Genomic DNA, 24349 nt, shown 5'->3' on the forward strand with positions numbered 1-24349 from the left:
AGTTTATGATTTTTAGAGTAGATTTTTCATTTGCTATTATTGATCAATTTTAGACAGAGGTCAGCTTGATAGAGTTGATTTTTATTTTTGGAATTAATTTTCCATTCTTTGTTTTTTGATCAATTTCAAAGAGTGTTGACAGTGTGGTTCATTTTGATGTTTAGAATTCATTTTTCATGCTCTATTTTCCATCAACATGCTGATCAGAATTCATTTTTCGTGCTCTGTTTTTCATCAACATGCTGGTTAATGATAAGTTTTGTTCTGTATTTTTTCAAACCAAAGAAATTTGTTTAAACCAGAGAAATTTCATTCTCTGCATTTTTGTTGGTATAGTCCAGAGAAATTTGTTAGTTTGTTATTATAATCCAACAAAAATGACAGAGAAAATTATAAGTTCATATGGACATATTATTAGTTTCTAGTGCAGATAAAATCTGAGAAAGTGAATGTAAGTTCTTAAATTTTTTGGACTTTTATTTGTAGTTGAGAGAAAATTATAAGTTTGTTATTCACTTTCAGTTTGTACTTCAGAGAAAATTATAAGTTTGTAGAAAATGAATATAAGTTTTTGTTTCTCTGAGCAAAAGTTATTTTTTGTGTTTTTTCTTTCAGTTTAGATGGGCAGTGCACTGTTTTTGGGGAATCTTAAAGGTGTATATGAGTTTGTAAATTTCTCTGGATTTTGATATGAGTGCAATATTGCAGAATGACGCAAAGAAAATTGTAAGCTTGTACTTCAGTGAAAATTACAGAGAAGCTTATAATTTTATAACAGATTTTCTGTGTGTTTTTTGTCTATGATTGTGTTTAATAGTTAGCAGTAAATTTCTCTGTGATTCTATCTGGATTCATTAATTTTTCTGTGATTTTGTTTTTGTTATCTTAAAGGTGAATATAAGTTTGTAAATGTCTCTGGACTTTTATTTGAATCCAGAGAAAATTATAAGCTTGTTATTATAATCCAAAGAAAATTATAATTATTAGAAATTTCTCTGGACTTTTATGTTGTTCTTGTGAAGTGTTTTTATGTTGAACAATTTATTTTTCTTGTTTTTTCCTTTCAGTTTTGATGGACAGTGCAGTGTTGTTGCTGTGCAAATATGGGAATGATACTATTGTCATTAATGTTTCATGCGAATTGAATTTTGAGGAATTAGTTGGCATTTTGTGTAAAACATGGGAGAATTTACAACCTGAGTCGATGTGTATTTCATATTCTATTGTGGGTCATCCGAATTATATGGTTCGAAATGATATTAATTTTCTGAATATGTTGAGGATTGTTTGTGCACATGGTGTTGATATAGTTGATGTTTCAGTTATTAGATGTAGTACTTCTGATCAAGAGGACGAAGTGGGGTCTAATTGGGTAGATGTTGTGGATGGTGAATGTGATAGGCTAGTAGATATTGAAAGGAATTCACTCTCTAAGTTTTGTTCACACTAAGAAATGGTGTTATTGTCAGCTGGTTGACGAAATAATATTACGAGTGTTAGACAAAAGTTTGAGAGTGGTGTGGTTGAGTTCTATACTGTATTGTGCAAGTATGCTATTGAGGTTGGCTTTCAGTTTACGTATGTTAAAAATGACAAGCTGAGGGTTACGGCAGAATGTGCATATAAGGAATCAAGGGGATGTATGTGGCGTGTACATGCTTCAGTTGAAAAAACAAATGGGTTCTTTTACATAAGAACTTTGAACAATGAACATACGTGTGGTGTGGCGGTTCGTACTAGTAAACATGCTAGGATGACATCCAGCTTAGTTTCTGGGCTGATACTTGAAGAGGTAAGTGCAAAACCTTTAACTCGTCCAGTGGATGTTGTCAAAGAAATGAAATACAAGTATGGGGTCTCAATCAATTATAACTGTGGTTGGTTGGGGGTTGAAAAAGCAAAATGTAGTACATATGGGGATTCTTGTTTGTCATTGGATCAATTACGGTGGTATTTTGATGAGGCATTGAAGAACAATCCAAGTAGTCGTTTTGAGTTAGATTTTGAAGATAACAAGCGTTTCAAAAAGTGTTTGTGGCTTTTCATGCATGCATTGCTGGTTTCAAATATTGTCGGTCATTGCTTTTTCTTAATGGAACATTTTTTAAAGGACGATACAAAGGAGTTATGCTTGTTGCAACGGGGAAAGATGGGAATGAAGGTAATTGTAAATATATCTAATTTTATCTAAGTATGTGAATTTTCTATACATGTAGGAATTGAGTGAATGTGATTTTTCTCTGACACTTTGAATTTTCTCTGGTTTTGGCTACTGTGTGGATTTTCTATGGTTGTGGCCACTGTGATAATTTTCACTGGATTTTGGTCAGTGTGTGAATTTTCTCTAGATGTTGTCATTGTGTGAATTGTATCTGTAGTTGGTCACTAAGTGAATTTTGTGTGGATGTTGCCAATGTTTGTATTTTATCTGTAGTTGGTCACTAAGTGAATTTTCTCTGGATATTCTGATTGTGTGAATTTTCTCTATAGTTGGTCACTAAGTCAATTTTCTCTGGATGTTACTAATGTGTGAATTTTTTCTGGAGTTGGGCACTAAGTGAATTTTCTCTGAATGTTGGCAGTGTCAAATTTCTCTGGTTGTTTATTGTTCTAATTTTCTCTGCATGTGTATATCTAATATGCTTATTCCTATTTGTTTTGTAAGTTTTTTTCCTATAGCTTTTGCTGTTGTTGATGCTGAGAATAAAGACAATTGGTGTTGGTTCCTTGAACATTTATGTGGAGTATTGGGATCAGAAAGGGTGATAAGTTTCATATCAGATCGACATTGCGGTATTGTGGAAGGAATTGCTAGGTTTTTCCCTAACTTTTTTCATGGATTTTGTCTTGAACATCTAAAGAGAAATTTGAGGGATAAGTTGTCATGTGGAAACACAAATTTGGTTAGGGAGACGATTGTGTCCAAGTTTTCAGAATGTGCATATGCGCCAACAAAGGCATCATTTCATTTCAAGTTAAATGAATTAAAAAGTAAGAGAGGAGACGTTGTGAATGTTTTCTTGAGAAGTTTACCGTATGAAAATTGGAGTGATGCATATTTTGAGGGGAAACGTTATGGTGAGCTGTATTCAAATGTTGTTGAGTCATTCAATTCATGGATACGAGAAGCTCGGCACTTGCCAATAACAAATTTGGTGGACATGATACGGCTGCAAATCATGAATATGAGGTCCGATAGGAGGCTGCTCTCTAGTAAATGGAATAAAGTTCTCTGTCCTCGTATGGATAGTGTATTGGAGAAGTCTTTCTTGGATGGGAGGACATGGAATATGAGTTTATCATCTGATAATGTCTTTGAAGTGCATTGTTTTCCTTCAGTTATGGTTGATCTTGGGTTGAGAACTTGTTCATGTCGAAAATGGGAAATAAATGGGTATCCATGTCAACATGCTGTTGCTGCAATTTTTAGGAGTAGAAAGAATTTGAATTCATTTGTTGAACCATTTTTTCATGCTGATATGTATCGTTAAGCATACTCGTTTTCGATTGGCCCAGTTCCAACTGTTGAAAAACCTGTGTGTAGCATTGAAGATGCTATGATTTTACCTCCATTGAGCAAGAGACCAGCTGGAAGGGCGAAGAAGAACAAAATTGCTTCTACTGGAGAGTTTAAAAGGGTGATTAAGTGTACTTGTTGTGAGAGTATTGGTCACCATAATAAGAGGACATGCAAAGAACCTTTGTTAAATAGTTGAGGATAATACATTTTATTGATTGAATAATACATTTGATGATTACTTTGTGTGTTTTATTTTGTAAAATGTATTTTTTAGACAGTGTATATAATAATATCAATCAAATTCATCCAGAGAAATTTTCCAATATCAGTTAAAGTGTGCATTGTTTTTGTTGATATATACTATAGGCAGTGAGTTTGTAATACCTGTCAAATTCATCCAGAGAAATTTTCTTATGGCAGAGAAAATTCTCTGTGCATTGTGTTTTGAAGCTTCAAATTCATCCACATTAATTTTGATAATGGTAGAGGAAAGTACTGTGTGGATTGTGTTTTTTGAATTTGATAATTATTTGGTACTAACACAGTGCATTACAGATTGCATGATCATAATGGCACATTCTTTGGCACAATACGAGTTAAATTTCTCTGTGAATTTTTGGTAACTTCATATCAGTCAAATTTATCCATAGAAGTTTGCCAGTAGAAGAGAAATTTACTATGGGTATTGTGTTTGTTGAAATCTGCATTGTGTTTTGTGAGGTCCAATTCATCCAGAGAAGTTTGCCAATAGCATTGAAAATTACAGTGTGCGTTGTGTTTGTTGAAATTTCTCTAAGTTTAAAGTAGAGAAATCCAGAGAATTTATCTGGACTTCATAGAGAAATTCTTACCAGGGAAGAATTTTCCTGGACTCACTTCAAGAAATGTACACACCAGACAGGGCATACACAAAATTATTGCACTGAGTACAACCAAGAAACAAAATTAAACTCTTTTGAAATTTCTTTGAGTGGAGAATTTCTCTGGACCAGGGAAGAATTTATGTAGAATCACTTTAACTCATAAATTTTTCTCAAAGCCAGAGAATTTTTCCTCACCAACCCAGAAAAATTTCCCCTCTCTAAATCACTCAACCCAGAAAAATTCACAACTCAAAAATTTCATTTTCTGTTCTCTGTGTGGATTGTGTTGACAATCATAATAAAAAAATATATATATATTTAACCATTGATAGGTATGAAATTTACATTTGTCAAAATAAAAAAAAAATGAAATTTACACTAGTCAAAAAAAGATATATACATATATTCCAAGCATCATCATTCCTTCAATGTATGAACAAAAAATTGAATGGTTAATACTGTGTGGATATATACATATATGTGAGACAATTTTCTCTGTGTGGATATGTACATTGTCTTTCTTTCACTAGTTTCACTATTACATTTTTGGTTCTTCTTCTGGAGGTATTTCAATTGGTTCAGTCCATGACCGGCCAACTTCGGTAACAAATCTCTCTATGAGTTCTGCCCTCATCAATCTTATCTCTTGTGTGGACAATTTAGAGTTGATAGGTTCATGCTTGCTATATTGTTTCATCATATAGCAGACAAAGAGGCCACAATCCAGACTGCATATAAATTATAGGTATGGTTAGTTTTAAGAAACATGCAAATCAGATTATCTTATTTATAGATGTTGTATGAAACTTACGAATCACTGTCTTGTTGTAGAGCATTGTTGATATACTCAAAGTCGTAACTTGTGTTTTATAAATTTATCAATTTGAAAGAGGGTTGTGATTGAGCCTCTCTTTCAAGGCAAGCCTTCAAAAAATTCTCCACATAATCTTACTACAAAAAAATAATTTTTAAATAACAGAGAAATTTACAGACAAATCAATGGGATTCTATGAAAATTATCATCACATAAACATTATGATGAATCAGAGAAATTTGCACTCGTTACCAATTGTTTTGCATCTTTGACATATTTGTCTTCTGCATCGTGCCTCCTTGGCCTCAGTGAGTTGTAGAACCTCCATAAATTGTCTTGTTTGTCCAGGACAAGCAAGGTCCAGTGATTTCTATGTGTGGACTTCTCATTACCTCCAGTATTTATTGGGAAATTGAGGAACCTGTAGTTCCTCCATGCTGTTTCAATATGCTTGTCAAATAAGGACACTCGAAAAGTTTGATTTTCTATCATCTTGATGAAATTCTGTGGTCAGAGAAAATCAAAAATTGGTTATGTTATGAGAAAGTTGAAATGACAGGAATTTAAGAAATATACACAGAGAAATTTTAAATGCACACAACTAGTCAGAAAAAATTAGACTAGTGACATAACTGGTTTCAAGAAATATCTTAATAAGAGAAAGTAGTAAGTAAATTCCAGAGAAAATCAAATAAAAGAGTAGTAACATACTAAGCTCATGGATGTGAAAAAAAATGAAGTTGGTTGTTAGCTTTCTCTCATTTGGTCAGCAAGAAGGATCTCTCCATAGCCATCAATGACCTAAAAAATATGATTTATAATTGTAATATTAGTTTATAAAGGCTGATGGAACATTGCAGAGAAATTTTGATGAAAGACTTACATTGTTGGCAATTTCTTTTTGCTTTATTAGGTTTCCAATGTCTTCGAAGGTAATGAGATTCAACTCACTTGTCCAAATTAAAGCCCTACAAGATGACAAAGAATGGATTTAATTGTTGTTAATGCAATATAAGTTTGTAATTTGTTATTTGTTATCTTCTATTTTATTTGTTGTACTTACTCAAGTCCAGACACATTTGATATGTGCTGCAAGATATCTTTTACATGATCTTTTATCAATCTTGAAATCGGTAGAGTTTGTGGAAAGACCCAAGATTTTCTAATGCTTGTAGGTTGATGCAAGATGTACGCATCAGCATCAAGTACTTCTTTGTCCTTCGTGGTTTGCTCAGTTTGCTTTGCATCTTGTTTTGAACCTCTAGTCACTTTCGCAACTTTGGGATATTGAAATTCTGGATCGTGCTACTTTTTCTTCATTTCTTTTGCCTTTAAATTTTTTATCATTGATATCGAATCTGTTTTGACTGTAAACAGTGAAAATATTAGTAAAAGTGAAATTTCTCTGAAGTAACAGATGATATTTCAATATGTAAATTTATTTGATTTAATATTTTCCAATTATCATAGATTTTTGTCTTTTGTTTCGGTTGTTCTTTGTGTGTCATTTGTTCTTGTTGGGTTGTTGGTTGTTCTTCCATTTGCATTCTAACTATACACAGTAAAAATCAAACAAGCCCCAAAAATCGAATAAGAAAATAGACAAAGAAAATCAAATGAGCAGTAGAAATCAATAGAAATAAGCAACAAAAACTAATTTGTTAAGAGAAATTTAACTTCCAGAGAAAATTACCATTGACATAGAAAATTATAATAAATAGAAATTTCTCTGAGTTATGTTGACACAAGGACATAACTTTTTGTGGCTCAAGATTTTCACTAAGCTTGTGGTTGAAGTTGTGTTGGTGTTCGGTATGATTGTGTTGCTAGTTGGACGGATAGTTCTTGAACATGTTCATGCAATTTAGCATTTTCAGTTTCAAGCTCCAAAATTGAATCCCTCAACTGTTGAATTGTTTTTGTATTGTCTTCTTTTTGAACCTCCAATATCTTTAGTTTCATTTGGATTGTGCTGTCTCTTTCTTGAAGTTCTGAGTTAAGTGATGTGAAGGTTCTTATTGCAATATCCTTTTTAGCAAGTAATTCAATCCAATTTCGCTCTTCTTCTTTTTTAGATTGAGAAAGTGCCTTTAGTCTTTGACGTAGATCAGCAATTTGGGCATCCTTTGATTCTTCAGATTCATAAGGATGATGTATTGTTGAGCCACGAATGCTATCACGTTGTTGGTCCATCGGCTCATTACGTTCTTCTTCATCACTTTCCTCATTGTTTTCTTCTTGCTGTTCATCTTCTTCTTCATTGTCTTCTTCTTTCTGTTCATTTTGTTCTTTGTCTTCTGCTTTTATTTCTTCACTTTCTTCTCTGGCGTCTACTTCTCCACTGTTTGCTTGTTCTTCTTGTCCATTGCTGGCTTCGTATTCTTCTATGTTGCCTTCTGCTTCTTCGTTCCCTCATTCTTCAGATGAATCTTGTAATGTCTTCTTGAATTTGACAATTGCCTTTTTTGATTCATTCTTCGTCTTTTTACCAAGACAGAACTCCTCTGATGGGTTTTTGACTAGCTCATTGTTATCTATCTGTAACAGGAGGCTCTTTTATTAGAGAAATGTTACAAAATTTACTGAGAGAAAAAATTCAAATAAGGAAAATAAAATTCATCTAAATGATACTAATGGGAAACAAACTTCAGAGAAAATTGTATAGGCTAGAGAAAATTACAGACAAGGAGTTAATTTTATGAGGTAGAGAAAATTATGAAACAAGCAACATAATTTAGATATCAGAGAAAATCAATCAAGGTACACAAGTTAATTTTTTACTATAATTGTGTCAGAGAAATTTGGATTCTAGAGAAAATTCATTAGAAGGGTAGAAATAAACAGTATTTATCAAAGATGCATGACACATAAGTTATGGGCTAGAGAAAATTACACACAAGGAAAAACAATTTTATGGGCCAGAGAAAATTATGAAACAACCAACATAATTCAGATATTAGAGAAAATCAATCAGGTTATATAAGTTAATGTGTTACAATTGTGGTCAGAGAAATTTGGATTGCAGAGAAAATTGATTACAATGACAGAAATAAACCAGTGGTAACCATAGAAGAAAACATAAATTGATAGTTCAGAGAAAATTGATCTTAATCAATCAATGCACAAAGAGGGAAACAAAGCAGTGGTCAGAGAAATTTTGAAATTTCACTGAAATTTCAGTAGTGATAGAAATCTAACCTGTCGAGGTGCAAGAGAATGGACTGGTGTCTTCTGTAGCTGTTTCGTCAAGGTTTGCAGGTTCCACTTGGAACATCTTGGGAAGTTAGTTGTGTTACTATCTTCCGAGTCAATGATATTTACATGTTCACATAGCCAATATTGTGATGAAAATTAAAGTAATTAAATTTTTTTAAACGCACAAATTTGTAAGTATGATAAATACAAATTTGAATAGATATTATACTTACCGACAATTCAATGACACATCCCGTAACTTTTTCTGGAGTTTTGTGCAATGCTATGATAGAGTCAATCAATGTTGATGTGATTGCTTCTGGCCAATCATACTGTTCCATTGATTCAAGAGGTTCCACATACTTTATAAAAACCCACCCTATTGAATTCTCACTTGTTGCGAAAAATAAGATGAGACACAAGTACAATGTAACAATGATTGCTACATCCTTGAAGTCAGTTGGTTGCTTGCCTTTCATTGCTTTGACCAAGGCATTTTTAAGAACAGGACCAGTGAGCCTTGTGTCCATTTGGAATCTTCTCATTAGGAATGCAGATTTTGGCTTTTTAGAGTATCTTAATGACATGGCTCATTTACCTCCTTGCAAACCAAAAATCAAGGTCATGTCATTTGTTGTGAAGGTCAAGTTCTTTTTACCAACTGTGAATGCTTTTGTTTTTTCATTGTAACATTGGATTATTGCAACTACATCATCATCAGATTTCCTAGATTTCCTTGGATCCATCATTCCAGTGGTTAGAGCTTGGATCAAATACCAGAATGAGGTCTTTTGAAGCTCTACAAGTTGGTTTGAATTGAATTTAAGTGTTTGAAAAAAGGAAACAACAGATGAGAGGTTGGATCAGTATTGAATGTTGTAATGAGCTCTCTTTTTGTGGAGTTTAACAGGTTTTTTTCCCCCTTAAGCTTGAGTCTTTTGAAGTTGGGGTACTCATCTGGATGCTAGTTGCTTCATCACTTTGGAATTGTGTGTTTTGGCGAGGAGTTTGTGGTGTTTTGCTGCTGGTTTTTGATCTTAGATCATAAGAAGACTGAGAGAGTTATTCTTTCTTACTTGGTGTTTCCAGTGTTTTGCTGCTGATTTTTTATCTTAGCTCATAAGAAGACTAAGAGAGTTTCTGTTTCTTGCTTGGTGTTTCCGGTGTTTTACTGCTTTTACGTTTGCCATTTCTAGACAATGATTAAAACATGAAGATGTCAACATTAAATCTCTGAAAAAATTGAACATGCCAGAGAAAATTGGACATGTCAGAGAAAATTACAGATAAGGGAGAAAATTACAGATAAGAGAAAATTGGAGATGTCAAAGAAAATTACAGATAAGGGAAAATTATAGAAAATTGGACATGCTAGAGAAAATTGGACATTAAAAATTAAATGTCAGAGAAAATCAACAAAGCACCATAAACATGGGAGAGAAATTTTCAATAATTGTTAAAATTACATATAGAAGTAAACATACCAGAGAAAATGAATGACAGAGAAAAGTAAACATGGCAAGCCAAAGAAAATTTCCATTCCACAATTAGCAAGATAAAATAAACAAAGTAATGTAAACATGCTACTGAAAATTACACCACATTAAAACCAAGTATTGAACAAAATAAACATACCAGAGAAAAATACACATTCCGGAAAAAATTACACATTCTTGAGGAAATTTCCATTCCAGAGAAAATTTCAATTCATAATATTCAAATGCCAGATAAATTTACATACACAACCAGAGAAAATTAACCATGATAGAGACTCACAAGGGAGGAAAGTGATGTGATGTGGTCAGAGAAAATTATAAATACCAGAGAAGCTTAGACAGAGGCAAGAGAGTAATAGATATTCCAGAGAAAAATGCATATTCCAGAAAAATTTACAAAGCAGAGAAATTCATAGACAAAATCACAGAAACATGTTCAAGAATAAGATCAAAACACAGAAAAATAACTTTTTTTCAAAATACACATGTCAGAAAAAATTCAAAGAAGAAACATTAATTCTAGTCCATAATATTAAAATGCCAGAGAAAATTAAACATGATAGAGACACACAAAGGAGGAAAGTGATGTGATGTGGTCAGAGAATTTTATAAATACTAGAGAAACTTAGACAGAGACAAGAGAGTAATAGACATTCCAGAAAAAGATAGACATTCCGATTAAAAATACATATTACAGAGAAATTTACAGAGCAGGAAAATTTATAGACAAAATCATAGAAACATGTTCAAGAATAAGCTGAAAACACAGAAAATTGCTTTTTTCAAAATAAAGATGCTAGAGAAAATTGAAAGAAGAAACATATATCAAGCAAAAATCAGATAAATTCAAATGCTGGAGAAATTTACAGATAAAATCACACAAACATGTTCAAGAATAAGTTCAAAGCACACATAAATAACTTTTTTCAAATTCAGGTAGCTTTTTATTACGAAATTGAAACTCTAATTTATGGAGGTTAATATAAAATGCAATTAACTGTGTTTCCAGAGAAAATCTAGTTGTATTGGAGAAAAACTTACCAGAGTTAGGATGTAACTTGAATGACGAGCTGATATGGCCTAAGATGAAGATGCGACGTGACGAACATGAACTGAGATGACGATGAACAGTGAAAACGAGGTCAGAGAAATTTGTGATGAAGGAATGAGAATGATTTTTGCAGAAGATAACGAACCTCTAATGTCGATGGTGAAGATGATATTGAAACCCTAATTTTACTGTTCTCTTGTTCGTGAAGATGCTGGATGCTCGGAATGGAACTTAGGCGTCGGAATGAGTTTCGTTTCTGTGTTGATTTTGGGAAGGGTATTTTGGTCCACAAAATAATTAAAAACGCGCGCCATGTTGTTGAGGGACATGATGCATCACTCTTTTTTTTTGTGTCCTTTATCCTCTAAATTATTATTATTAGGGACCTTAAAAAAAATTTTCCAAAAATTATTTTAATGCTAATTTGGACAAAAAAAATTACGTTTTCTGTGATTGAAATGAACAAAAATTTTATGATAAAGTCACACAGTTAATGGTAGGATATGTACTCATAAATGGTTACATACCAAATTATTTTTTCATACATATATAGCAGGTACACATATATATATATATATATATAAAACTAAGATGAGAGTATTTTTTGATATAACAATTTTTTTTTTTTCAAAATTGTCTCTCCTCTTAAATTGAAGGAAAACTTGAAATTGCAATGATAGATTTTTTTTGAAAACCAAACAAAAATCCTTTTTCAAAATAGAGTTTTCAAATCACTTTTTAAAAAAATTATTCAAAAAAATAGAACCAAACATAGTGATTGATTTTTTTTTTTGAATAAATTCTAGATTTTTATAGTGTCGTTGCTCTTTAAAATTTTTCACTACTCTTTTATTAATGTGAAAAATAAATAAAAAATAAAAAATAAGTTTTGAGGTAAAATAAAAAAAGTTGTATGATATTATATAAAAAAATCAAATGTCATATTAATTTTTTGAAAAAATTAGTCTAGGGTCCCTCTCCCACTTTTCATAATGGAAGAGATCCATAAAATTATTTTTTGATGTCTAAAGTCCCTAAACATATATCAGAGAAATTTAACTTTGTGTCTCTCATCCTGTACTGCAGAGCAACACTTCCTCTCTCTCTCTCTTTGCGTTCCAATTCCCTCATCATCTCCTCTTCTTCTTCACGCGACATCTTCGGTTCTTGTGTTTTCTTCTGCATTTATGTTGGTGTCATTGTAGATGTGGCTTCTGAAGACTGCGCACCTTGCTTGGCCTATTGTGTGAGATCCTACAATAACAAGTATCAAAGTTTCAATTCTTGATTTTCTTTTAAAGCTAATTACTTGGAAAAGAATTATGAAGAATATTTGTTATGAATTAAGTAGATGTACCTGAAAGAGCCACCAATTCTTTAGCAGTGAAACCTTTGTTTGAGAAGGCAATTATAAGATTAGAAAGGTTTAAATTAGGTCCAGGGAGATTAGAGTTAGCAGTACTCAAACTAGCCGTGGTCGAGTCTCTTCTCCTTAATGGAACAGTCCCCAACTTGATCGTTCCATCACCAACGCCGTCCATGTTTCGGCGATGCCGAACCTTGACAGAAAAAACAGATCTGGTGGTGCTACGCTCTCAAAGCTTCTTTCAAGATTGTATTTCATTAATTGATTTCTCTTTGCACAAAAACACATTTTAATATTTATATATATATATATATATATAGGTTGCTATTGTTGCTTATTCACTCAATGAAATGACCTTCTCTCTGCTTTGAACTGAAATTTCTCTGAATTGGTGAAGAGAAATTTTCTTATTTGAATTGAAATTTCTCTGCGTTGGTCCAGAGAAATTTTCGGGTTTAAACTGAATTTTCTCTGGATTAGTCCAGAGAAATTCTCTGGTTTGGATTGAACTAGTCTTCAATGTTGTCCAGAGAAATTTGACAACCTCTTCTTTTCCAACTTTCTCTGGATTTTCAGCAAGAGCAAAGGTAGCTTGAAGAAAGGGTTGCTACGTTGTCTGGAGAAATTTTCAAAATTTCTCTGGAATAATCCAGAATTTCTCTAGAACAATTTTCTCTGTGACGTGAATTTTCTCTGGACCAATTTTCTCTGTGACGTGAATTTTCTCTGGATTATCTTGAGGGACCTTAGACATTATAAAAATATTTGATGTCTTTTATGCTATAAAATCTTAATACGAGGGACCTTAAAAAAAAAACCCTAATTTTTTTACTCAAAAAAATAACTAATCACTGTAGTAACTGTCCAAACATATTATTAATTTTTTTTTTAAAAGTAAAGAAACCAAACAATCACTGTAATTATTGAAATATTCTTGTGATAAAAATATCTAGATAAATTTGATATCTTTTTATAGTAAAAAAAAATTAAAGAATTTTGTTATTGTTATGGTTGCTAGGTTGGCTTTTGTAAGTTGGTCTTAGAGGTTTTGGGGTGAAGGCTGATGGACTAGGATTGTGTGGGGCTTCATTTGACAACGTTTTTGGACTTATCTAATTTTTTTTTTTTCGTCTTTATTTTAAAAAATACTTTTTGTAAGTTGGGGTTGAGCACACTTTTTTATTTTTTTTTCCCCCAACATATATATGATATGTAACCATTATTTATGAACATTAAAACAAGTCTAGATAGTAGATATGGTGGCATCCTAGTGGAGGAAAAACATAATTCGAGCCACAAATTAGATCCCTACTGGGCCATGCATTTTCTTTGTGGGCCAAATTAATACACCTCTTAGTAGTAGCCAACCAAACTTACCACATTGTTACCATCCATTTGGAGATGGTGATAGACAGATAGAAATCCAAAAATCTTGATGTGAGCATTAGAGTAGATAACTTCAATAGATTCTCATGCATGCATTTTTGATAGTTGGTCACAAGTTGATATGTGAATTGGCACCGGCAAACTTACCACATTGTGACCATCCATTTGGAGATGGTGAGTGATAGATAGAATTCCAAAAATCTTGATGTGATCATTAGTGTAGATAACTTCAATAGATTCTCATGCATGCATTTTTGATAATTGGGTCACAAGTTGATATGTGAGTTGGCACTGGCGCATACTATACATTGACAAGTTGGATATTTATCCACCATTAGTAGACAAGAGGATAAACTATTCAGCGCTCGGACAAATGAATCTCCACCGTTTATTTGTGTGATAGCATCGCTTGTATAATTTCCTTGTTTAACAATCTCTAAATAAATAGAAGACTTTATACCCTCCATACTTCGAGAAATTACACGAAGAAAACAAAGAAGTTTGAGGTTCTGCATAAATGATGAATAATGTATCAAAGTATTTTTAATTTATCTTGACACAGTTTTAATATTGATTTCCTGTAAGTGGACCGATGAACTGACTAGCCATCACAAAGTTTCCTATAACACTTGCCTTTCGACCCCAAAGAAGCAGACCTTCTAGATATAAATGACAAATGCAGGTTTAAGCGCCAGTCTAGGATCCAACATTGTAAAAAACTTTTGTCATTCCCTTCTTTGTCCGCATTTGAGAAACCTGAACAAGATATGAAAACAAATCACAAGCTGGCAGAAAATTACACAAGCTGGCAAACTCAAAGATGATGAAATGTGGAAACTAATGGACAACAACGGAAGATAAAAACATGGAACAGCTAATCCATTTCTTAACAATGAGTCAATTGGTGCATCTAATAATAAGCTATGCTTACCCTGGGCATAGTATGGTAATATGAAAAACCATTATGCATTGTTCCTGGGTTTGCAAAGTAAGAGGATGCAACATATTATAACAAAATATGACTAACCAAACCAAGCCAAGCCAAGCCAAGCTTTAAGTCCCATCAAATGGGGTCGGCTGCATGAATCCTTCTGCTCCATTCGACTCTATCCAAGGGCATTTTGTTAATCAAATTAAGGAGATTCATATCTCTATTTACTACACTAGTTCACGTCAATCTAGGTCTATCCCTTCCCCTAACACCCATCTACCGTCACTGTATCGCATCTTTTCACTACTGCCTTTGTTGGTCTCCGTTGTATATGATCAAACCATCTCAATCTATTCTTTCTCAACTTATCTTCTACACTTATTCCTAACTCTATCTTTTCTAGTCTTGCCACACATCCATCTTAGTATTCTCATCTCAGCAACACTCATCTTATCTACATTCTCAGTTGCCCAACATTCTGTCTCATACAAAATTACTGGTCTAATAGCCGTTCTATAGAACTTCCATGTTAGTCTAATAGTTATTCGTTTATCGCACAGTACTCCATACGCATTCCTCCACTTAAGCTACCCCACCTTAATTCTATGGACCACATCCGCTCCAATCTCCCCAGTCGTTGTGATAATCGATCTTAAATAACGAAAATATTCACTCTTAGGTAGTTATTGGTTCTCAATCTTCACTTCTTCTTTGCTTCTATTGTGACTGTTACTAAAATTGCACCCCATATACTCAGTCTTAGTTCTACTTATCCTAAATCCTTTAGATTCAAGTGTTTTTCTCCAAATCCCCAACTTGATGTTAACTCATTCTCTAGTCTCATCCACGAACACGATATCATCTGCAAAAAAAATACATCATGACATATCATCCTGAATATTGCATGTCAACTCATCCATAACTAAAACAAAAAGATAGACTTAAAGTTGATCCTTGGTGTAACCCCACAATAATTGGAAATTCACTTGTCTCTCCAACAGTCGATCTAATAATTATCACTACACCTTCATACATATCCCTAATCACATCAATGTAACCTTCTGTCACCCCTTTCTTCTGTAACATCCACCAAATTATATCCCGAGGCACTCTATCGTATGTTGTCTCAAGATCAATAAAAACTATATGAATGTCTCTTTCCTTTTTTTTATACTTTTCTATTATTCTTTTCAAAAGATAAATCGCTTCCATTATTGACCTACCAGACATAAACCCAAATTGATTCTCTGACACATTTGTTATATCTCGCAATCGACGTTTCATCACCCTCTCCCACACTTACATTGTGTGACACATTAACTTGATTCATCTATAGTTGTTACAATTCTGGACAACTCCTTTATTTTTATATATTGGCACTAAAATACTCTTCCTCCACTCCTTTGGCATTTTCCTAGTTAACAAAATCTTGCCAAATAACCTAGTCAACCAAACAACCCCCTTCTTATCCAAACATTTCCACGCTTCAATAGGTATATCATTGGGTCCTAAAACCTTATTCAATTTCATCTTCTTAAGTGTAAACTCCACTTCAAAGTCCCTAATCCTACGATAGAACCTATAATCCTGATTTTCTTTATTACTGCCAACTTCCTCCCCTTTTGACCTGCCTCCATATTCCTCATTTAACTTCTCAAAATAATTCTTCCACCTGTCTTCATCCTTCACCAACACCTTAGAGTCCTCACCCTTGATGCACTTAACCTTATTAAAATCTCTTATTTTAGCAAGTTTGTATATCCTCTTCTCTCCCTCCTTACTATCTAGTCTAGTGTATAGGTCATCATAGGCTTTCAACTTAGTCTCTCTCACTAATGCAGTGATCATCTATCAATATCAATTGGAAGTTTTAAAAAAAAAATGAATATCAGTACCTTCATGCTCAAAATCTCTGAAATATCAGCAACGTGTGTACCCCCACAAGGGCAGCCAGGAGTGTCCCCTAACTTCACAATCCGAGGAGTACTTCCCTGCATGAGTTACAACAGTAGGCAAGAATTAGTCTCAACCTATAATTCACTTTAAATCGGATCCTACTGAATTGTCGGAGCTTAAGGACTCGGCCACAAAAACAAAATATTAGAGAGAAACAACAATGCACTGATACTGGCCACATTTATGACTACAGATGACATTTCAAACTGTGAATTTGATATAATAGATCAAATTACATTGAATCGGTGGTCACACTATTCAAGGATTAAGTTAAAAAAGACATTTAGAGATGTGCTGAAAAAATGGTGGACTATTAACATCTGATAACTTTTTTATGTTAGGTCACATCGGAAGGTCTGATCCTCCAATTTTCCCATGGATATTTGGCAAAGCATCTATGAGGCCTTGCAAACATAAACTTCATATGTTCTTTGCATTATAGGAACATTACACCAAGGTAAACCTGTTATTTGTCAAGTGCATCAGTACACAAAGAGATGATGCTTGTAGATTGGATTGATCAAAATTTCACCTTTGGGATGTAATCAGGAAGGCAGCCACCACACAGCTCACAAGCTTCTTCATATGGTAAAATAGCAGCAGAAACCTGAAGAAATATGGAAAGTATTTCAACAAATAGATTACATATGAAAGAGAAGAAATGAAGAAAGAAAAAAAAAAAAGAGAAGAAAAAGAAATTAAACATACTTTCCCTCCCTTAGAAATTAATTTATTAGCTTCTATCTCTAACTCCTTTTGCTTCATTTGCATTTCACTCTGTGGAACTGAACCTTTATATTCAACATATGGCCTGGCAAAACATGAATTCATAAATGCCAATTCCGAGAAACCAGACTCACAAACAAAAACAACTTGACACCTTGATCAGAAATGTATCAACATGCAAATAGCAATCTAGAAACATAATTTCCAGTAGTTCAGAAAAGAAAAAAGGCAGGAAAGAGCTCTGAGATCTTTCATAATTAAACAGATAGTTGAGCATAAGCATCTGCATATTTTTACATCGCAAGCCCTCTTTGTCTTCTCAAAAGAAGAAGGTTTTTTCACTAATCACCAAATTGTTTGACATGATTCACAAAAAATTAAAATTATCATTGCAAGAAGGCAACACCAAACTGTTATTCATACCAAGCCAAGCAAGTCCACCAAAACTGTAATTCATGCCAAGCTAAACAGGCCCATAATTCAGAAACCTTCAGAAGAAGGCACTAGATCCCACAAGAAATGCTTTTATGAAGGACCAGCTTTATGTTAGTCAACACAACTGGTAAAAATTTTATGCCTTACCAAGTGGTGCATCAAAAGGGCATCATATACAACATAGTTGACTATAAAACTAAAATGTATGGTGTAGTGTTATTAAAGGTGATAGGTGCACCAAGGCGCCAAGGTCTCCTAGGGCCTAGGCTCAAGTAGGGATGGCAATTTAAACCCGGCCCGACGGGGACCCGATCCCCCGACCCCGATTAGAACGGGTTTTCCCCGAAAATTATCCCCATAGAATCGGGGATGGTATTAAAAATTTAATCCTCGATAATTTTCGGGCCGGGGACGGTGATTACCTCCCAAACCCCGTCCCGGCCCGGCCCCGCCCCGAACACCCCCCGAACAATCCCATAATTTATGTTAGGCTGCTTTGTATTATATATTATATATATATACATCTTTAGGCTTTATAATATATTATATATATATATATTAGGCTACAGATTATCAAGACTTGGTCAAAAAGCATTTTGATTTCATTTCTCAACTCTCTCTCTCTCTTTTCTCCTTTTACTCTCTGCGACTCTCTGAAAGAGATGAACAAACTGCTTCCAGTTCCAGATTCAAGCCACGGAGAAGTCTAGAGATAGATCGGCGACGGAGATAATGGCCTACTCGCCGTCGCGGACAACACAGAACGATTAGAGACCTCTCTCTTTCTTTCTCTCTCTCTCTCTCTCTCTCTTTGGTTTTCGATTTTGTTCTTCAAATCTGGATGTTTTGGTCACCACCGATGCCAAGATCCTAGTTGAGCTCAGATCTGTTGTGGATGAAGATAAAGAAAATGATGATTTGTTGAGCTCAGATCTGTTTTTGATTTTTTATGTTTTACATTTGAGCTCAGATCTGTTATTGAATGTATATGTTAAATCCGGTGTATGGTTGTGCTGTTGATGATGATGATGTTAAATCTGATTGTTGATGAATTCTTGTAGATCTGGAGCTTAGATTTGAATTTTTTTTTTTTTTTTTGGCCGGGGAATTTCGGGGTCGGGGAAACCCGATCCCCGCCGGGGGCGGGGGTGGGGGCGGCTATAGGTTCCCCGTCGGGGATCGGGGCCGGAGACGGGGAAATTTCTACCATCGGGGATCGGGGACGGGGAGTGTGATCCCCGGCCCCGCCCCGCCCCGTTGCCATTCCTAGGCTCAAGGCGCAAGGGGAGGCGCAGGATGCCGAAGTGAGGTGCACCATGTACGGAAAATATATATATAATTTAATATAAGTAAATAATTTAGGGTTCAACATAAACAAAATAAAATGTTAAACATTTAGTATTTGTTGAAGATTAAGAATTAGGGCTAATTTTTCTTCTATCATTGATTTGGGGTTAAATGCCCAATGTATTGGCATATGTTACAAGAGTAGGGCTCTTCTGTGGCTGCACCATATTAAATCAATGGTCAGATTTTAAACAAAACCAATTAAAGCAACAATAAAAAAAGTCCTCAACACGCAAGCCTTGAGCCAATCAGGCGCCAATCATAATCATCTGGCCTGGAACACTACAGGGCACAAACCTTGGTCCTGGACGGGACTTGGGCCGCCTAGGCGTGCCTTATCGAGGTCGCGCTTGGCCTGGAACACTACAAGGCGCAAACCTTGGGCCTAGATGGGACTTGGGCCTAGGCGCGCCTTTAATAACATTGGTATGGTGATTGATTGCATGCATTACAATACACACACTACACATATTGATATTGGTGTATCATACACTGCATCTTATGCTGTACAAATAATATTCATGATTGTTTAAAGAGAAATCCTTTTTTCTTACAAACAATAAGTGCAAAAAGGATCCAACTGGTTGGGTAGGAGTACATGGCTTCACTGGCTTTGTAATAATCGAAGTCTTCCTTAATTTCCATGTTTCTTTACATCTAATAATATTCATCTAAACTTGCAACACGATAACTGGAAATAAATAGATACTTAAATGGATATTTAGGGTTGGTTTGGGATGTCCTAAAAAAGTGCACTTTTTGACTTATTGGTGGGTTTGGATTGGGTTTGGGTTGGGTTTGATGTGATGTGTTAGAGAGGTGATGTGATTTAAATAAGATGATGTGACTTAAATAAGATAGTGACTTTTTGACTTTTTGACTTATTTAGTACATGCCAAACTAGCCCTTAACGTACTAATAACTATTTAATAGTTACAAAAGAAAGTTTAGATGTCCAAGCAAATCTACCCCACCACTGCAGCTTTTTATACTTTCTTGCAAATGATCATGTTTTTAAAGATATATATAGCTTTTTGAAGATCTTGTCTAGAGACTTGTACTACATGCGATTGAAGACTTTGCACCAGTGTTTTAAAAAGCTTTAGGCGCATCGAGGTGCCAAGGTCACCTGGAGCCAAAGCGCTGAGGCGCGCGAGGCGAGGCGCGCGCCTCACCAAAGTGAGGCGCAAATTATAAAAGTTAAGCAAAATATTAATATAGCACAATTTTCAACATAAACAAATATTTAATTTGTATATTATTAATTTTTTTAATAAGAAGAGAAGAGAAGAAGAAAAAAAACAATTAATTTTTTTAATATATATATATATATATCATTTTATTTATTTATTATATTTTTTAAATAATGTGTTTCAATTAGTTTTTTTATTTTATTTTACATACTTGTGTTTATTTTTTTTATTACTATGTATAAATATATATTATATTTTATATATTATCTATAAGTATATTATATATGATATATTATATAATAGGTATTATATAATATTATATATATATATATGAATCAATAATATTCTATATATTATCTATAAGTATATTATATATTATATAATTGGTATTATATAATGTATTATTTATGAATCAAGAAGAGAGAGAGAGAGAGAGAGAGAGAGAGAGAGAGAGAGAGAGAGAGAGAGAGAGAGAGAGAGAGAGAGAGAGAGAGAGAGCAATCGGCGAGAGAGATTGCGATCGTGAGCAAGATAGAAGCGAGAGAGAATACGACGAAAGAAGAGAAGAGAAGAGAGGAGAAGAGAAGACGAAGCAGAAGAGAAGAAGCAGGGACGAACTTGAAGAAGCTCAGATCAGTTGACGTCGAAGCTCAGATCAATCGATTCGAAGAAGCTCACCAACAAATTTGTATTGTATAAGAGTTTTAATCCTATGTGGTTAGTACACAAACACAAAACAGATCAGCCCTAACCAAAGCGCACGAAGCGTGCGCTTTGAGCCTAGGTGAAAGGCGTGTGCCTCAGTGCCTTACGTGCGCTTCTCGAAATGCGCCTCGCTTCGTCTACTTCAAGCGCCAACCCTGTGCCTCGCCTCGCTTCGCGCCTAGGTGCGCTTTTTAAAACACTGACATAGATCCACATGTTCTGCGATCAACAACTTCTAAAGTTCAATAATCCATAAACACGATATAGCAAGTATAACATGGAAAAAATACAATAGCCCTTCCACTTCACAAATGATTTGAATCATACCCATCAGGGAAATGGTAGGCTTTGGTCGGCTCTAGATAACCTAACCCTACATTCCCCAAACAAGCATCCAGCAAATGCCCAGCTGAGTGCAACCTGCACAAATTATAGATACAAGGTATAAGAGCAATAAATTGTAAATGGCTTTTAGTCTGGGGAAGAAGCTTAAGGAAAGGAAATAGACCAACAAATAAGTGCATGCTATAAAGATAAGTGTTCAAAAAGTGTGGATTGGCAACAAACCTTCATACATTGAATATGCATATAATGATGTGGCAGGGACACAATACTTGTCAATATTCCGAAGGTGTTTTTCACTCATGTTCATAGAAAGGATATTTTTGCTATCGCACAGATGTATACATCAATGCATATGTTCCACCAACTGAATACCAGATTAGTCAGCATTATTGTTTTGCACAGAAATTTCCTTTTCCTTTTCTATTATTGGGAAACATTGAGGGGTGTATTATGTAATTTCATACAACTTTGATGGGTATGCATAAAAAGGGTCCTTAACCCTTGCTTAATAGTTATTGAAATGATAAGAACATATAGTACATTAGTTCCAAGCCCAAAGGCTGAGAAAGGAATGGCTTGTATAGTTAGCATATACAGATATATATGTTAAGCATTTTGTACTTGGGAATTGAAAATACAAATTAAGTCACAACAACCAATGACTCCTAATAATTCAAATGCCCATCTCCATATGATATGTACCTAGAATTGAGAGTGCGACGCGACTCATCCACGTATAACAGAACTTGAACCCCTTTCTCAAGTTTTGATTCAAATCCCTCCCCAGAATTCTCAAAAAACCCATAGTGAAAAACCTGTTATTTTTGAAATAATAAAAAATTAAAAAATTAAAAAACACACATTGATAATCGAATGAAATAAAACAAGTAGAGGAATTGAATTGAATTGAAGCAGAAACTCACAATTCCATCCTTGGATCGGACGTCATTGACAATGAATTTGAAGTGAGGATGGGAAGAAATGGTGATGAAACCGGTGTCGGAGGGCTGACCACCACCTTGGGGATAGAAGATAGTGGAGTCAAGTATCAAAGCGCATCGACCATCTTCACCCTTTCACAACAACACAGATTTAATCAAAACCACAAACCCTAAAATGAATTGGTGTGGATTGGAATGTCAAAGTTAAAGAAGAAGAAACCTGGAAGAAGGAGACGAAGGAAGAGACGGAATGGAACTTCCACATGTCGTCGTGGTAATCCAGCTTTGTTGGGTTTGCTGTTGTTGTTGTTGTTACCTCCATCATCATCATCGTATCGTCGTGATTGTTTCGATCAGATGAAACGAGAGAGAAGAACAACAGACTTCAACACCAAACTCCACTCCTATCTGAGAGAGAGAGAGAGACGTCGTTGAATTGAATTGACATAGCCGCCATGAGTCGCAATTGGCTGCGTCTAAGACTTTTTCAGCGGTCTATCATTTGGTACGATTGGGCGGCGAGTATTGACTCATAGACTGATCGGTCAATCTCCAATAAGATTGGACACTACTTTACCCTTTACACTTTCAACAATGATTCATCCCATTAAAAATATCACCACTAATAGTACTAATGTATTAAAAAAGTAAAAAAAAAATAAAAAAATACAACTCCAAGATCAAAATATCACATCATTAATGGCGAGATCTACTGCCACCTAATTAGTGGGAGCACTAATTAGTGGTCCGAAGCATTTTTCTTATACTTTCTACATGAGATTTTTTTTTTTTTTAATTTTACCCAAATTGGTCTTCAATTTCTATTCTAATTTTTTTTCTTTAATTTTTCTTTTCTCTTACACATCTCTTTTTAAAAAGTGATATTCATAATATTTTGATTATCAAATAAAGTAATGAATGAAGAAACGGTAGTGAAAAAACCTCAAAAAGGTAAAATAGTGAGTTTTTTTATTTGTTTGGTAAGTTTTTGTTTCGATTTTTTTAGTTTGTATTCGACTTTTGTTCGGTGCTTCGAAATTGAACAAAATAATATAGATCGCCATCAAAATGCCAAACAAAAAATATAAGTCCAGTATCCAACTGTCGAATAAAAGATTCATTTACGGTAATATAAGGCCGTATTTTTTAAATTTATTCGACTACTCATTACCATGTATTTTTAGTTTTATTTTTTTTTATATTTTTTATTTTTTTGCTTAGAAAGATTATACTTATACTCATTGCAACAACGCAAGTACTGCATTATTAGTGGACTCCAGTCATAAATTCATTACAGACGAGGTTTGTTAAGTTTTTTTATAAATATGATTTTTTCTTATTTTTAATTTGTATTGAATTTTATTAATAATTTGATGTATAAATATATTTATTATGTTTAGATTTTTAGTAGTTGTCAAGTAGGAATGGCAACGGGGCGGGGCAGGGCCGGGGATCGCCATTCCCGTCCCCGATCCCTGAAAGTATGGAACTTCCTGTCCCCGACCCCGATCCCGATCCCCGACGGGGAACCCCTCACTCCCCCCACCCCCGTCCCCTAATGGGGATCGGGTTTCCCCGACCCCGTAAAATCCCTGACGGTGACGGAGTTACAGAACTGAGTGAGTCATCGTCATCACACATACACACACACACATTTGAGATCTAAGTCGTCACATTATCATCATCATCATCTCTCTCTCACACACACACACACACACACACACACACAGAGTACACACACATCTGCAGATCTGAGTCGCCATCATCATCATCATCACAAACACACATAGACACATAGGGAGAGAAGAGAGGTCTTGATCAGTGACGGGCGGTGAGCTTGAGAGAGTGACCATGGCGGTGGACCTGTCAAAGCGACGGAGAGTCGGAGACTTTGGTTGTAGTGGTGTGGAGCGACGAGCGGCAGAGCTGTCAAAGCTCTGGTGCAACGAGCTTAAGAGCAAGCGGCGGAGTGCGACCATAGCGGCGGGGAGACGAGAGACAGCGGCGGAGGAAGAGAGGATCTGAGATGAGAGAGAGATAGAGATCTGAAATGAGAGAGATGAGATCTGAAATAAGAGA

The 24349-nt window shown here is 34.7% G+C and overlaps 1 protein-coding gene and 2 long non-coding RNA genes across 3 annotated transcripts; all 3 read right to left on the reverse strand.

Moving 5' to 3' along the window:
• Nucleotides 1-7522: 7522 nt before the first annotated feature.
• LOC145793154 (uncharacterized) lies at nt 7523-8535 on the reverse strand. Its single transcript, XR_014333786.1, has 2 exons — nt 8396-8535; nt 7523-7735 (listed from the first exon to the last, which is right to left on the reverse strand). It is a non-coding gene; the product is annotated as an uncharacterized LOC145793154 (long non-coding RNA).
• Nucleotides 8536-11826: 3291 nt separating this feature from the next.
• LOC114297210 (uncharacterized) lies at nt 11827-13122 on the reverse strand. Its single transcript, XR_014333785.1, has 2 exons — nt 12297-13122; nt 11827-12193 (listed from the first exon to the last, which is right to left on the reverse strand). It is a non-coding gene; the product is annotated as an uncharacterized LOC114297210 (long non-coding RNA).
• A 937-nt stretch (nt 13123-14059) lies between these two features.
• LOC114297182 (threonyl and alanyl tRNA synthetase second additional domain-containing protein) lies at nt 14060-22864 on the reverse strand. The gene is made up of 8 exons (XM_028241565.2): nt 22491-22864; nt 22253-22402; nt 22032-22144; nt 21312-21404; nt 17287-17389; nt 17111-17185; nt 16518-16613; nt 14060-14447 (listed from the first exon to the last, which is right to left on the reverse strand). Exons 1-8 carry the CDS (start codon nt 22599-22601, stop codon nt 14388-14390), a joined length of 801 nt encoding a protein of 266 aa, XP_028097366.1. The 5' UTR covers nt 22602-22864; the 3' UTR covers nt 14060-14387.
• Between the last annotated feature and the right edge of the window lie 1485 nt (nt 22865-24349).

This window comes from Camellia sinensis, chromosome 6 (genome assembly GCF_055761805.1).
Source record: "Camellia sinensis isolate YWXY chromosome 6, ASM5576180v1, whole genome shotgun sequence".
Lineage (NCBI taxonomy): Eukaryota > Viridiplantae > Streptophyta > Magnoliopsida > Ericales > Theaceae > Camellia > Camellia sinensis.